At 38.9% G+C, this 17,030-nt stretch overlaps 1 protein-coding gene across 2 annotated transcripts in view; it reads right to left on the bottom strand.

The window, feature by feature from the left end:
- RUNX1T1 (RUNX1 partner transcriptional co-repressor 1) overlaps positions 1 to 17,030 on the bottom strand; it is a 109,762-nt gene that overhangs the window by 76,013 nt on the left and 16,719 nt on the right. The window contains exon 1 of one of the 2 annotated variants that reach the window (XM_080340153.1): positions 13,612 to 13,990. The exons of the other annotated variant lie outside the window; for it this stretch is intronic. Within the exon in view, the coding sequence (XP_080196279.1) occupies positions 13,612 to 13,699 (88 nt within the window). The 5' untranslated portion in view covers positions 13,700 to 13,990. Of the gene's footprint in view, positions 1 to 13,611; positions 13,991 to 17,030 lie in introns of those variants that run through there. 2 annotated transcript variants of the gene reach the window in all.

Genomic DNA, 17,030 nt, shown 5'->3' with positions numbered 1-17,030 from the left:
ACAAGTCTTTGTTATAGTGCTTTATCTAAAGCTGGCTATTTTCTTCTCAGCAGTCCCTCTTTAGTCCTTTGTAAAACATCTTTGCCTCTTAGGAGAAACAGACGCCTGACTCGCATGCCTTCTGTAGCACGTATAGCCTTGCACAAAATTCCAGGCACAAGGAAAAATATCTTCTTTTTTAAAACTCTCCTCCCATTTAGCACTTGTAAAAGCTTCTCCCTTTAGTAATGAGCATTTCTCCAGCAATTAGCACGCAGGTCCTGGTTTTGACTTTGCCTTTGCAGAATACATTTAAACCCATATAGAAAGATAGTGATTCTCAGTCAGATCTTCAGGAGCTGCATTCTTGTCAGTAAAAGACTCATCCTTTTGTACTTATTTATGTATCCCCCTGATTTTGCGTTATCCCATCTCCTGCCTTTGCTACGCAGAAACAACCCCGCTTTCAGGCCATCCTCTTCCTTCCTCTAGCTGCCACAGAGCCTGATAAAGATCTAGTTAGGAAAAGCACACGTGCAAAATTAAGCAAAAAAAAAAAATAACAACCCTTCCAAAATCCGGAGTGAACTCATGAATATTTCTCACTTAAAGAAAACGAGTCTCTTAAATTACCGATATTTCCACAATAACTTTTTAACATTAAGTCCCACCCTTAAGCTTCACTTAAATAGGAGAGAGACTCCAATGACAGGACTGGCAAATTCCAGACAATCAAAGAAGCAGAGCAGCAGCTCCCAGTAAACACCCCAGCACTAACAATATATGTCTGCTATTAATACTTGAGGTGAGTCTTTATCTTGATCAGATTTCTTCTGTAATGAAGTTCTGTATGATGGACTTTTGAGTGTCGGAGAGCCCAAGAGAAACACAAAAACATGAAAACATTTTCATGACAGACCACTGCCATGAAGTGGGGGAAAGTAGAGGGGGGAAAGAGAGAATAACAAGCAAAGTCTGACCGTGCTTTTTGTTTTATTATCTGATGCACTATTTAAAACCAGTCAGTTAGTATTGCATTTGCTGTGTTGTTTTTCTTTTTTAATGCTGTGCCCTACATGAAAAGAAAAACATTTTCACAGTTGGAAATACAACCTTTCATCAACATAGATGCAGACTCAATCAGCCTCAGAGTAGAAAGTAATGTGTCAAAGGTATGATGTATTTTAATAAAACTGAACAATATTCATTCTTAAAAGTAGGTCTTAATATCAGTACATTGTAAATCCACAGACCACGGCTCACGAAATTGAACTTCCATATGCTGTGTGATTATGCATCTTTTTTTTTCTGTGTGTAAAAAGCCTTTTTAAGCTGTTATCTGACTACAGTAATTGCCATTTAAATTGATCCACGTCAACAAAACCTGGATCCCTGGAGATTCTCACCTAGAAGTCTGCTCATGGAAGGGCTAACAGAATGCCTGTGCATCTGAGACTACTTCAGCATTTTCTCAAGCAGCCAGCTGCATGAATAGTTTTTCCCTCTCATTATTTAATACACTGAGGCAGGCTGCAACCCATTTGGCAGTCCTCCCTGAATAAATATCTGTGGATATTTATCCGAGTTACCTACCCCACCCCCATTTTTAATGCAGTCACTTAAAGTTGCCCTAACAGTTTTTGCACCAGGTCTGAAATTTTAGCAGGCAAAGCAAAGGTGGACAGCCCGTTCTGTAAGATAGTTTTTATTTTCCACTAAGAAAAAGGAAAGGCAGTGGTTTTAACACAGGAACAATTCCGCTGTATTACAAGAGTCCGTATTCTGTGTAATACCAAAATGAAAGTGACACAAAAAATATAGAAGATAAACTTTCGCCAGTTTCTTTATGGTGCATATTATGCTACACCTTCCTGGGTGGGAATCAGCTTTGACAATCATCTAAACCAAAATAATTTTAAATAATCCTCTACAACTCTTATTTTTGACAACAGGTAAAGAAGGCAAAACAGTCTCCATATTCATGCATTTGAACTGGGGAAAAGGAGACTTTTATTCAGTGGATGATATAAGGTCGCTAAGACATGGATCTGATGGTAGAGAGAAATTCCAAGCGATTACCATTTAAAAGTACAGAGATTGCCTTCTGCTCAAACCCAGCTTAATAACAGGGACTGGAAGTCCACTGAAACACATCTGTAGTTAATGAAAGCTCTCTATTAACAGTGAAGGAAGAATTTAACTCAAAGCTTTTCTGTTGGACTTCTCAACTTCCCGCTCTACTTATAGCAGACTGTTGTGATACATTGTGACTTCACACAGTGGGTATTAAGTGAGTTAATTCAAAGGAGCTGAAACCTCATTGATCCTAATTGAAAGCAATACACCCAACCAAATAGTTTTCTACCCCATCTGCTCTGGCCTGCCACCAGCTATTCAATACAAGAGAATTAATAGTTTCAGATATTCTAACCGACCCAATAAAAGCACTCATTTAAGCAGGACTGCATTAACAAAGTGAAAAACCAAGGGCAAAATGGGTTCAAATGGAGCATTTTACTCCTAGTTGGCTTTAACAAAGCTGAATAATGCTTATTCTGACTTTTTATGTGCAAGACTTGATAAACTGAATGAGAAGGCACTCAATGATCAGTCAACGAGCATTGATGAATGGTCATTAGGACCCCCCCAACCTCAGGGAAGGCCATTCCACAAAGTGGCACACCAGCTTGAAAGGGCGGACTCACTAATGTCCAGATTTCCCCGCTTGCTTGTTCCACTTTCACTTTCAGACCACTGGCCACCAAATGAGGCTGACATATTGGAAAATAATCTTTTATGGGCGAGTGGTAAATAAAAATGGGGGCATTAGCTGGGCTTTCAAATTCAAATCTGCTAGTTTTGTCAGCCCCCAAACGTTTTGATTTTCCACCCAGCTGGAAGCTATTAATGTTTTCTTAAGGCATCCCACTGACAGGGCAAACCCACCTAATGTGTGAGCTGTCGAGCTGATTGGGGGGACAGGGGACGACCACTTCGGGATGCTTTCTGAACTTTATTCAGTTGATGGTCCAAGTCAAGTACAGTAATGGCAACACCTTCAGGAGCAGCTCACTAATTTCTTCTATGGCCTGGTGTCCCAGTAGTGCACCCAGGACTGTAATGGGTACCCAACACTGAAATTTTTTTCCATTACATTGCACCTAGCCTCCCTTGTTTTTACTGCACTACTACAAAAGAGCTCAAGCTATTCAAGAAAGGCACTTCTTTATAAACTTCTAATTCTTTGCTTGGAAACGGAATTTAAATAAGATATGTGCTTATCTGTTAACAGTAGCTCTTAATGCACACAACACAAAACATTTGCCAGATAACACTAAACATTTCCCTAAGCATTTCCTTATTGGCAAAGCTTTCTGGACGTCTGAAAAAAAGACAAATGGGACCTTTAAAACATACATAGCTCTGTGAAACTCAGACTAATTTGAGATTACTACACAAAGCTAGAGTCGCCAAACTAGGAAGAAAATACTCTTGTCTAAGAGAAACTGTTCATAGTGTTACCTTTAGTAACAGATTAAATTCATTGGAAGTGAGAAAGCATTAATATCGTCATCTAAGAAAACTTAAAAGTCATACTTTCGCAACAGGACAATCAGAAACTAGTCCTCTAAAAAGGATTTCAAAACATCTGTTAAGAAAAGGCAACCTTGGCAGTGGGTCAGACCTGGCAACCTGGATTGCCTGTTGCTTTTAGATCAAACAAGAACTCGAAAATTCATGCTTGTTGAACATCAGAAATCCCAGTGGCATTTCAGGTGTGTTTCTGGTTTTAAAATAATGAAAATATCATAGAATAGTTACACCAAAAAACTGATTCAGAATGAGAGGGCCAACACATGCTTCAGGTCTTTAAGAAAGCAGGCACTTTTGCTTTCTATATATACATTTTAGAAAGAACACTCATGTGGACCAACTCACAGATATGTACTTGGTTTGATGTCTATTTCTTTCACTTGATCTGGGCTAAACCAAGTTTTCCCTTCCATTTTCATTAAATACAGCATTTTCTATAATGTGGGTAAAGTAAATTAGAATTAACTGTTAATTTCTATCATCATTTGGGTTCAAAGGAAATTATCATACCATCTGATCATAGGCATCACTGAAGCACTTTAGAAAATTTGATATTGATTTGATATTCTTTCTGAAAGGACACAAGAAAACACCAAAGATGCCATCTCACTGACATAAGAACGAACACATTCAGTGTGACCTGAAGAAGCCTGGACCAGAATATCTGGTCCTGATGAACTAGGGTCATATTTTAAGATTAAAAAAAAAAAAAAAAGAAAAAAAAAAAGGAAAAAAAAGAAAAAAAGTTTAAAGCTATCATCAGTTGCTTTTTTACTTGAAGCTGAGAGTGTTTTCTCATTTCATATGGGCAGGGAAACTCCTTCTGCTGTAGTATATTAACCCTAGTTTTGACCTCTAATCGATGTCTTTTCAATGCACAGGATTTTCATAATAAAGATAACGTGAGAGCATATTTGTGTGAACGCGTTATCTACCACTAGCCATAAATTCGAGCCTTGCATTTTTCTTTGTAACGTGTCAATATTTGTGACACTAACTAAACATATTTTATTCATTTGACAAGGACTGTTACATTATACGGAAAACTTTTGTTCCAATGTCACCACCTCCCCGTTTTGACTGATGGCGAGTTAGTTTTGTTGAAGCGCACGGGGTGATAGCGTATGCTCCAGTGAACTTTCTCTCCTCTCTGCACCAGAGACAAAAACCTGCGGCTCCGCGCGGTGCTGGCAGCCATCTGGCCAGCTTTCTCTCAATGCCTGCCCCACACCACACTGCAGGCAAAATTTCAGGGCTCTAGAGCTCTGTGGAGCTATTCATGACATACCAATTTCACATTTTCTGCTTGTACGCTTGCAACAATAAATGCTAATGAGGACTATGAATGACATTTTTAAAGACAATAAAAAGGTCTCCAAATCCCTTGCATATGGAGACACTATTTTCTAAACTTCACCTTCTGTTAGGGAGCCATTACATTCTAAAGGAAAAAAATAACCTAAGGAGAACAATGAGATGATCAAAGCATAACCGAGTCCTTACGAATTCCAAAGAAAACAAGGTTTGCAAAGCTAGCCTAATGACAGACAGATTTTATGCTGATGTACAGCAGTAACACTTCAGCGCAGGAACTCTCTTGTTCAATAGCACTGCTACTTCTCATGGGGGGCTCACTGCAAATCCTCGCTTTCACTGATCGCATATAACCCCACAAGCCATAGATCTGGACTTTTTAATCACTAATCTCTAGATGAGTCTAAGAGTAAACTGTTATCATTAATTGATTTGGTTTGCCATGCTTTCATAGGGATCACTGTACTGATCAAGTGTGGCCAAGAGAAATATCTAATTTTAATGTGGTTTCCCCCATTCCCCCCCTTCCCCCCAAATCTGCCTTGTACAATGCTATTGCTACTCAACAAACAAACAAACAAAACAAAAGCATTTACTGTGAGTACTGTGTCTTACAGGTAGCTTCCTCTTATGAGCAAGCATTAAATACACTTCTGGGAAAATCCACCAGGTGGAGCAAATACACAGCAGTACAAAACATTTATGCTTGTACTGCCATTTTCAACAGGGAGAAAATGTTTTATATGGAAATATTCTCACCTCTTGACCTCCCTTCTTCACTCTTTTGTCATATATTGATCAACTTGTACTTATTTACTACATTTATAATGGTACAAAAGCTTTGTTAAAAGGCGCCTCAATACGAAACTATTGTTGCTGATGAGTTTCAATACGAATACGCAAGTCACAAGTCATCAGATACATACATATAGCTATATAAGTATATATTCAACAATATAAGGGTAATGTTGTGCTTGTAAAACAAACAAGCATTCCAAAAATAGAGCTTGGTCTTGCATCAGGCAGCAAAATCTTTACACTGGCCTCCACTACAATGGACTGGAAACCAGGCCCTCCTCCATGCCTTGTTACCTATTTATATACATGGTAGTACCAGTAACATCACAGCAGTGCCACTGTATAGTATGTTGGTGTTTACTGTTAATGCCTTTATTTTAGTATTACATCTATCAACTACTGAGTAATTTAAAGAATGCAATGAAAGAGGACTGTAGATAAATATTTGAGCATATCTAAGACAGCTAAGCATATTTCTCCACTTAAATTATTTGCTTTCCAGAGCCAGGTGAGAAAGCCACTTCTTCATCAAATATTTTAACTATTCCTGATGAATGAGATGGTCTAATGGCATAAAGGCAGGGGGCCACCTTTTTACATGATGAGAACTAAGTCCTAACAAAAACAGTGGTTATGGATGAGTCTTCTCACAGTTATAATAGGACAACCCACTGGCAGACCTTGTAATTGCTGAAATGGCAAAGCAGTATTACACCAAGTGAACTCCTCTAATGCAGTTCAGTATCTGGACACATAGCAGAGTCAGTACAGAGACTCATTCAACCTTTGATGATGCAAAAAGCATTATTGTTTGTGAGTGATAAAGGGAAGGTACTGATTTTAGTCAAAGAAATATTTTTCTTTCTATTGTTTCCTTAGTTACACCTTCCAGCACATTTTTCTATAACTTTTCTGTTCATTGCCTTCTGTCTTCTCTCTACTATCACACCTACCCCTACGGTCCTGATTCTGGGGCCACCTCCTCACCCTGCTACACACCAGCCTTCCCCAATCCTCTACATGACTTGTTTCTGCTCGTGCTGCCTTGGACATTTATCCTCTCCTGTCTCTGCTAGCCCTGAAAGCTAGAACACTGGGAGACAAACACTGTGCCGGTCATGTTTCCACTCCAAAACTGATCCAGAATGGGACCCGGCTGACATTGTGCAATCTGAGGACACCACACTCCCTGGAAGCACAATGTGTTGACAATAAGCTTTGTGCTTGTAGTCCAACCCAGATGAATCCCATGACAGCTAAAGAAAATTAACATACAACATCTTTGTTTCTTTAGGAACAGGGAGGAGCCTCAAGGAACACAGGCCTTTAAATATAATTTCATTTTATCTAATTGTGTTGTACTCCACATGGTGCTTCATTGTAACCATTCAGGAGAGAAGCGGGAGAAGAATGCAGAGGTGATTTTAAAGTGGAATTTCATATCAAGTGCAAATTACACCACTTCACACTAGGAGAACATCTGCAAAGAGCAGTTTTAAGTGCTTGGGCACAATGCAAGGTGCCATTTTTAATAAAGCCCGAACCAGCTTGGGAACCATTATCTGCGAGAACTTTCCTTAAGCAAGATTGTCACAGCAGAGACTGTGGAGATGCCCAAGCTAAATATTTTTTCAGTTTCAAACATAATGCTGATTTAAAACCATTATCTCCAAGGGATTTTTGAGGTGACAGCCACGGATTAAAGGCTATAATTTTCTGCCGTTTTCGAAGAGAAGCCAGACACCTGATGGGTGGGAGGAAAGACAGCGTGGTTGTTGTCACCACAGGTCTGTGCAGAACTTTCTTTTACTATGCTACTGGTTGAGGTGGGCAATGGTTGTCTAGAGGTCATGGACAGTTCATTAGATTATGAACTCCACAAAATAAAGAAATAAAAAAAAAAGCCCTGTAAAACTTTAGAAGGAGAGACAAAACTTACACGACTTCTAAAGGTTTAACTGAACTCCCTGTATACGTACAAACCCTATAGAAACATGACACTGCCCACAATGCACAAATCATCTTTTTTTTTCATCCTGTAGATACTTATCCAAACTATGGCTTCTTTACAGTATGGCAAGATAAAGGGATTTAAAACTACATGTCTAAGTAATTCACTTATACTTAAAGGTTCCTTTACACCAGAGTAGCCTAAGGAGCTCATAATGAAGACAGGGGCATGCTTCTAAAGGTGAAGGATTATGTATATATTTAAGCGTTTATTAGATCACGATTATCGATCTGATACACTGTAACAGCTCTTTTGTTGCACCATCCCCTGCAAAACCTGCTTAGATGGAGGATTAGTGGCACAATGGATCATAATGGCTCTTTTGGTCCCACTGCACTATCGCTGACTCCCAGCTGAGTGTGCCCACTGAAGGCCACCTTCTCTTAATGAAGGATCTCTTAAAACCCCTTACCTGGTACTGTCACTATGCCCTTAAAACTGTATTACAAAATACTAATGAAATATTAGCAGGGAAAATACAAGTTACTGCTCAAATGTTTTCAATCTCACCTACGAAGTACCCCAAATCATGAGCATGTGAAACTGTCCTCCAAGACTACAGGCATAACTTTACAGACTGGACCAAAAGAAAACAAAACCATAGTTAACTTTTGACTCTCCCTTTTCCACTCCTACAACCACAAATATCTTTCTTGGACCGGCTTCTGCCCACAACAATAAAAGGCAACAGTCACATGCTACACTCATTTTTGCTGCAAAGCCATATTAATTATGTTCCCTCCCTCTACTGCTTGTACCTTGTGATCTTAAGTTCTGCCAATAAAACTATTAACAACACTGTGTTATAAACTAGAACATCAAAATTATCCAAAGAAGAGTCATGGTCTTCATCTATCATTCAAGCAAGAAGTTATGCTTTAATTCTTCACAAATCAAAGAAAATATTCTAGACCTTTGCCTGAATTAACATTTCAGTTTCTTTCAGCTATGATCTTGAGCTTTACATCCCAGTGAACACTTTCTACTTATGGGCCCAAACCTGACCGGTGCACAGTTTGTTGAGCTACCTCAACAAACAGCAGCTACGAGGAGCAACGACTGTAGCTGACCCTATCCCAATAGTTTAAAATTGAACACCAGGCTGGACAACTAAGTAAATCACATGAAAAATGAGAATGGAAATGTTGATAGCTGCCACCGCTTTTTTTAACAGGTCATGCCAGAACAAACATTGGCTTGGTTTTGTTCCATGGGATAAATAAAAATAATGTTGCCAAGCATGCTGAAAATGAAAAGCTTAAAATGCCAAGAATGATTATTATGTTAATGATTACTATTAAAAAAAATCATAAGTTTATTTGCTGCATAACAAAAACTCCAGCTGTAAGAATTTGCTCCTCAGAAGATTTCACCTTTGAAAGTAAGAGGTTGAGCAAGGAAAGAAAAAACAAAGTAAAAGGAAATAATATGGGAATTCAGAAGCAAAGGGGTTAACGTGTTTTGTTTCAGTTGGTATTATACTAATGCCAGAATTACAAGGGAAAGAATAAAAAGAGCCCATTTTTTTTATTATTATTATTCTTTGGGGAAAAAAAAAAAAAAAAAAAAGTCAGGCCTATCTGTCACAGGGTTGTCCGGGCTGGAAGAACCGGCAGGAACCTCAGATTCCTGACCAAACCCTCTTCCACACAATGCCTGCTGAATGGAAGGAACCCAGGCCCGGCAGAGATAGCCTGCTGTCAGGAACTGGCCCTGACGTTTGCGGACAGACGGGGCCGGCCGCGCAGGATGTCAGAGCGGCAAACTGCTGCTCGAGATACTGGGTTTTCACACACTCCCAGCCTGGATGTTTTGCTCTTCAGGTAATTAAACAAGGAAACGGGGCTGATGTGTACGAGTCTGACCCCTGCGCCGCGGCTCCGCGGTTCTGCACATCGACTTCCGCACCGACCGCCCGGAGCATCAACAGAGTCCACTGCTCCTGACACCAGGCTCTAAAACAAATCCTCCTGGAAATATCTGCACTGCCTATTCCTTCTTTTCTTTTCTTTTTTTTTTCTTTTTTTCCTATTTAAGGAGGGCTAAATTACTTGCTCTGTTCCACATGCCTTTCTGTTTTCTCACAAAAAGATGGAAAAAAGGAAAGAAATGGGTACTTTCAGGTGGCTGTTCTTCAGCCAGCCAGTTAAGGTATTAGGTATCTGGGGGGAGGGGAGTAACAGACAAAAAGATTAGGCAAGGGATTTCCAAATTCAAGCTTACATTAAGGTCATCACTCAAAATGAAAAAGATCCTGAAAAGTATTTCTGATTCATCCAACCAACTGCCAGACATTCACTTATTTCGAAATAAAATTATTCTGTTTTAAGCAATATCGGAGAGTCTTTGTCTTACAAGAGGACGTAAATCATAGAGCCGGGCATTAAAAGAACAGATCAGTGTTTCCTATTTTGCCTCAAATTTAAGAAATGGGAAAAGGCAGGTGTCACCACCTATACTCGCTGAGAAACCCTGCACAGGCTGCTCTATGACTGACCTAGTTTCTACGCTCTTTAAAGGCTATTTAAACAAAAATTATTTTTCAAAAAGGTAACACATTCCATTTTTTTTCTGAAAAAATCCACAGCATAGAATATTGGCTGAAAAGAGAAGAGCCCAGAAGAAAGAGGAGTACAAAAGCATGCCTGCTTGTCTGTGTTCAACACAAAGAACATTAAATGAAAACAACTGGCACGCCGCCAAATTCCTATACAGGCAAAGAGATTCAAATAAATTGATTTCACGCATCACACTGACCTGGGATCAGTGAGCAGCGGTACAATACACTCACTGCTCCATGTGGGGCAAAGCCCATTAGTGTTATCAGAGCCACAGTACATTACCAAGGAGGGGGTGAAAAGAGAGAACCCAAATTCAAGGCGGGGGGGGGGGGGGGGGGGGGCGAGGAATCGCTTTGAAAAAGGAACAACTTCAGCTTCAGCTTGGTTTCAGTTTACTAATAAGTATTCCGTTTACTAATAAATATACTATCATACTATATCATATTGAGAGCTCATCCTCTGCTCACCTCAAAGGTTTCAAAGATTGTATTTTCAAATTAGAATAAATACTAATGTCACACACTCACTCCCCTTACATTCTACTTTTTATGCAGTTATTCTCAAACTCTGTTATTTTTTGTAAATTTCCTCCCTTCCCCATCCGCCAGTGTTTTATATAGATTATGGGTTATTTTCTTTGTACTTCAAAAGTTGGATGCCTGCCCAGGATATTCTTACTGGCTCAGAAAGTAAGCTGGAGAAATCGGCCACTGCTCCCAACTGGTCCAAATCAACTTGACCTCCAGAGAAAACCACCTTATTTGCAGGGCAGCAACGAGCAGGGTCCTGGTTCCCTTTGCGGAGTTACCCTGGCACGCTCCAGGCATTCTCTCCAAAACAGCATATTTCAAATTTCACTTTCTTATGACGTGTGAAATAGCCCGTGTGTGCCGTAGAGTCTCTCCTTGTCATCCTGGCTTTGTTTTTCATTAAGATCTCTCACACTCCAATCAAGAGCAACGCCAGCAAAGCCACAGGTGTGCACCACATGAACAGATGAAAATCTGATTGTGAGCTGTGTAATGATAATTCGCTGTCTATAATACACTCGTCCCCTTTTGCATCTGTTATATGTTAGAAAGCGGATTTATTATTTCAGTTGTACTCTTTAAGACACATGGGTAAGCAAACAATTGTTTTGAGGATAAAAAAGGAAACCAAGAAAAGAAGAACTTTGCAATAACAAACGATGGATGAGGATGCACAAAAGAGATCACAAAAGCATAAGCAGGTATTCTAACATCACAAGAGGCCACTGCTTCAAAAAGACAATAGACTCAAACACCTTTTATTTTGTCTTTTATGTCCTTTTGGTTTCAAATAGTAAGTCAAATCTTCTTGGGCACAGCAAAATCCATATTAAGCTATAAGAGTGTTTGCCTCCTCTCTAATCACTCATGCAAATTTCAATTTGGAGCTTCTTGACCATTCAAAACTAAAATTTTTGAACAAGTGACAAACACATTCAACCACACGTAGGTACCTTACTCAAGTTACCTCATTTCAAGTAAATGTCAAAATGGGAATGCTCAAAGATCTAAAAATTGCTAACCACCACTGATCACTCTCTTTTATAAAGGGCTACAAAGCATTTCTGGATTATCGTCATCACCGAAGTGAAAACTATACATTGTTAACTCTTTAAGGTATGTTATAGAGAGGATGTGTTTGTTTTGGTGTAAGGTTACACTGACAGAACTGCACAGGAAAGGGAATCATTTAGTATATGGCAACTGCATAATGGTAGAGATGTGCCCGCACCCAGGTGATACAGGCAGGCAGACCTGCCCAGTGGCTAACAAGACATATAACGTGATGTTCCTTCCCATTTATGAATATTTCAGTAGTTCAACCAGATCATTTGGACTTTATCAAGATGAAGCTGATTTCAGTCATATTAACTCCCTCTTTCTATAAAAATGAATAGTATTAGAAAACATGCCTATCTCCTAAGTTGTATGAAATTTCCATTATCTTGCACGTGATCTGACAGCAATAAACCACAATAAGCTTCCGATTACTATGCCAGTTCTGCATGCTTCAGGCATGAAATCTTCACCTTTACATTTATTTTTTTAAAATCCTTTATGAAGAGCCATATGGCAAAAGAAACCAACCAACAACCACCTGTACAGGGTACACTTGCACTTTGAAAAATAGATTGTAGACAGGAAAAAGAAGAATTAGTCAGAAGCTATACACTGCTAAATTAGAAAAATAAAAATGCAAGAAGAAACCCTGCTAGGATTATTCATTCTTTTCCAGCGCTGCCTGCATGCAGGAAAGTCCCAGAGAAGCATATACTTCTTTTAAACTGAGCTAAGAACTCAAATAAGAATGCAAATTCATTTCTAGTTGGGTTTAATTTCTTAAAAGTATGTTCACACTGGTGCACAAAAACAGGGGATGCGCAGAGCCTCCTCCTGGCTCTCTCAGCTGAGCTCCATCTCCTTCCCACACCCCACACACAGGGCAGTGTGGGCCATGGTGTCTCAGGTCGGTAGATGGGTGACATGACCAAGGCCTCGCTGCCTTCAAAAAATCACTGGAGCTCAGCCTAGAAAACTCAGACGCTGCTCATTTTGTTTTGGTATTGTACTCTATCAAAGTTATGTCATAGGCTAAATGGTCCAACACCGAGGAAGAAAGTATTAGAGTGCTGGAAAGCACTTAAAAGCAGTTTAGTAGTTTCTTGCCATCTAGACACACCATTTTAGGAGAAAAAATGTAGTTACAGTAAAGACAGGAATGACAGCCATAGGTTATCCAGAAAGTTTGTTCTGCCATAGCAGATTTACTTTTCCACTATGGTAAAAATCTTTGCACACAAGAAGCAGAAATATCCATTCTCAATATAATCTCAATCAAATTTATCGCGAATTATCAATGCAGTAGGTTTACCAGAGGCATCCAATAAATTACAAACACAACCATTTTGCCAATGTGGTTACAACTGTCCCTTAAGCTGGTTGCAAATACTGTTCCAATTCTGAAAACTGATCTTTATGATTTTCACAGCCCAGCCAAGTAACATTTACATGCCACATAAAGAGCACTTAAGTCATCAAATACATTAGAAGAAAAAAAACAACGGTTAAAAACAACACGTGTATTTTTAAGCTAAGAAAGATTTTAGAGAAGTCATCACTGATGGATTCTATTGGCATTGCTGTACTCTTTCTCAGTGATATTAAAACGCATATGCCACCTTCATTGATTTAGACAGACTCTTCAGAGGCTAAAGGGAAAGTTTTCTCTTTTAAGTACAGCTTACAGGGCAAGGTACAGTCATTAAAAATAACTTCTAAAAGGTAAGCAGATTAAAAAAAAATCAAATATTTTTCTGTTCCTTACCTTGACAAAATTCAAAGTTCCCTTTTTTCCGGCAGTCACCTATCACTAAACTCAGTGCTCTCCAAGTGTTTCTTTTGACAGATATCATTCTCCACCAATCGCTCTGCTAATTTCCTCTTTCCTTTTCTGACTGGGACAGATATTACGCTCACCAGCCCAGAGATCAATCTTTTCTATTGACAACAACAAATGAAAAAAAAAAAAAAAGAAGCACATATCACAGCCAGTTTGAAGCACCACACCCCTTAATTTGCATGACAATAGCAATCTTTTAAATAAAAAGCAAAACCAGAAATGCTATCATTCTAAATTAGTTACTCACATTTTCTTAGTTAATATAAGGCAGTACTTTAAAACTGTACTAATTCTTCCACATAAGTTGCTCATTTAAAACAGCTGACATACAGAGGGCAACAAACTAAGGGCAGCCTGTATTCTATCATGAAAACACCTATTAGATAATTCTGTAAAAATGTTTGGGTTTCAATACATTCATATAATATAAAATACTACATACTTTACCTGGTTCAACAGAAGCTCTACAGAAGAATTTATTAAACGATCAGGGTTACCAAAAATAGAGACCTTGCAGTTACACATCGCTGTACTAATTTGGCTTTGTAAGTCATACCAGCAAACACATTTAAACAAAGGGAGATCAGAAAGCTATTGACATATTTACAAATCATCCTCCCACATTTGAAAAGGCAATTTCCCTCCCACTCCAACACCTACAAAAACTGTTTATTTGGGTTACACAGATACTTTGTCATTCTTATGAGTCTGTATTACAGCGTTGTCAGATTTTCCAAGACATTAATATGGTTTTCAGGGGTTCATAATTATGTCAAGGCAGAAAGATTTTCAGAGCCAGGCACACACAGTTACGTACATGCTTCAATCTGCATCCACTATTTGGGTATTTTGGGACATAGCGTTAAGCATGCATAAGGATCTGGTCGCAGCTGCATGCACCTAATGGAGAACCCAGCCCCAGCTCCAGCCCTCGCCTGGACTAGGATCTTATTGCAAAAAAATGTATCGCCCAAGGGCATCTGCAAAAGATGACATTTGTGTTTGTGCTAGAAATTGCAGTCTTTCCCACAAACAAGCACCCCCCTCAAACCAAAACAAAGCTTCCCAAGTTAAAGTTAAGGTTACAGAACAAAGGAGTTTACCACTCAGGTCCTTTCTTTCCTGTGTTTGTGGTCGGACGTTTCCCCGCAGCCCTGACACAACCCAAAATCCTACTGATTTCAGTGAAAACGAGAGGTGCGTAAGACTGTAGGACTTTACCCAGGATTTGGCAACTGCAAATCTTTCAACATGACACAACTGCCTTTGGCATTTGGAAAACAATCTCAAAAATGTGGTTAGGACTCCCCAACTTGGGTGCAATAACTACTTTTCTAAACTGATTTTTATTTTGTATGAAATTCCCCAGTTGTCACCATGTTCTTATATAAGCAATAAATTTACCTTTCAGTTCTGCCTAATCATGAATTGTGTATTTTTCAATTGTTTGGACTTTTGCATAACACTTTACTTTTCCATAAATGCATACAACATTCCCTAAATTGTTGTTATTGTTTGATCTGATTTTTATGGCCATAAACTCATGCCCTTACCAAAACGGAAGAATCCTTCACTGACCAAGTGGCCCTATTAATTTCACTGAAATCATTTAAACATTAAGTTTTCTACTGAGTGACGATAGCACAATCTGGTTGAAATATGGACTTACAGTGGAACATTAAATTAACATCATATTTTGGATTCAGAATTACACACAGCAGCCATCTGTAAGATGTATTCATGTTTTGCTAACCTTTACTAATTTGGCCACTCAAAAAAAAATCTTATCAAATATGTTAAATTATATATAACAATTCTGTGTTAGTGTCTGCTGAATAGCATACTCCTTTTTCATGTCTGGTAAAAAATTTTTAAACCTCTTTCTGTAAGAAAAGTTCTTGCTCAAAAAGAAAAAAAGCACCCATCTGTCATGCACTTCACAATGAAGACATCACTTTAACTTACTACTCTCCCTTTGTTTCAGCCCCGTGTTCATTTTCTCTACATGCCACATTTTCCAAAATGATGGATGCATTCTGCTATACCCATTCTAAGTTAATCTCCTTTTTCAAATTTATTTTTGCCTCCTGAATTGTAAACTGCTGCTGTTGTTCAAATGCAAAATTGTCTAAAGTCTGAACTTCACTGAAAGTAGAACGCCTCAAACAATTTGTAGTCTTACAAGAGTGTTATAAAAAAGGATCAACATGTTGTATTACCATGGAAATTCTGAAAAACATACTTTCCCAAACAAATATTACTTTTTCTCAATGGTATGAAGTAATGAAAACCACATGTGTAAATCTGCGATCCGTGCAGTAGTTCAAGCTGCAGCTAATAGAAAATACAGAGAGTGAACTCTGCCATATAAAGGATTCTTGTTACAGAAATATAATGTGAAAACCAGATGCAGACAGAAAACCTTAATCACAGATGGGAATGTAATCACTGGCATACAGAATACTTTTTTGATCAATCTCAACCATATGAGAAATGTATTTATTTTCTAAGGAATGCAATAACTCGGGAGAGTCTTCTATTTGAATTCAGTTAACCTCATATTCATAGCGCTTTTATCTTATATGGAGAGAAGAGGGATATAACCTGAGCCAAGATTTTTAGAAGAGCCATTGGCTCTGGCAAATCGTTCTTGTATCAGCTTATCTTTCAAGGAATTAATAGGATGTAAAGACTACAAATATCAGGGTCAGCCTCAAAAGAAATCAGCCATTATTGCACTTCCTAGTTACTGCCAGAAATCCCTTCATCACCTAAGCACTTCCCTGGTTTAATTTTGCCTTTAATACATGGTTCTTCAGAAATACCAAGAGCAGCACACTGTTGCGCTGAAGTTCTGCAAATCAGAACTTGAGTCCTACACCAAATAACGTCCTTACTAATTCATAAAACCTGAAGGGTCGTGGGTTCAAAACCCAAGTTTAATTTGGGCTTCCTTCTAACTGCTGGGAGTGACAGTGAACACCCTCCACCACACAACTCATGGGTGACAGCGGGGAACAACGGACCTCAGCACACCGCAGCCATACAGTTACATCAAGCGTCTCAAGGCAGATTGCCTTCTACCAACCACCCAGACCAAGGCAGAAGCAAGATAAACCCTGTCAGTTTTCATTGCTGGTAACATTTCTGCTCAGCTTTTAAGAGACAGATATACTACAGAAACAGTAAACTCCTCAAAATACACAAAGTGCCATTAAGATCTGAAAATTGAGTTCAGAATTCAGGTCATCGATATGCTACCAGCAGGATCTACCTATGCTCAGCATCTTGAAGCAACCACTCCTACAGTTTATCAGCCCGCTCATGGAAGAGTTTAATTTGCC

Source organism: Nesoenas mayeri (genome assembly GCF_963082525.1).
Source record: "Nesoenas mayeri genome assembly, chromosome: 2".
In the NCBI taxonomy this organism is placed as follows: domain Eukaryota; kingdom Metazoa; phylum Chordata; class Aves; order Columbiformes; family Columbidae; genus Nesoenas; species Nesoenas mayeri.
This window is presented reverse-complemented; position numbering and strand designations above follow the sequence as displayed.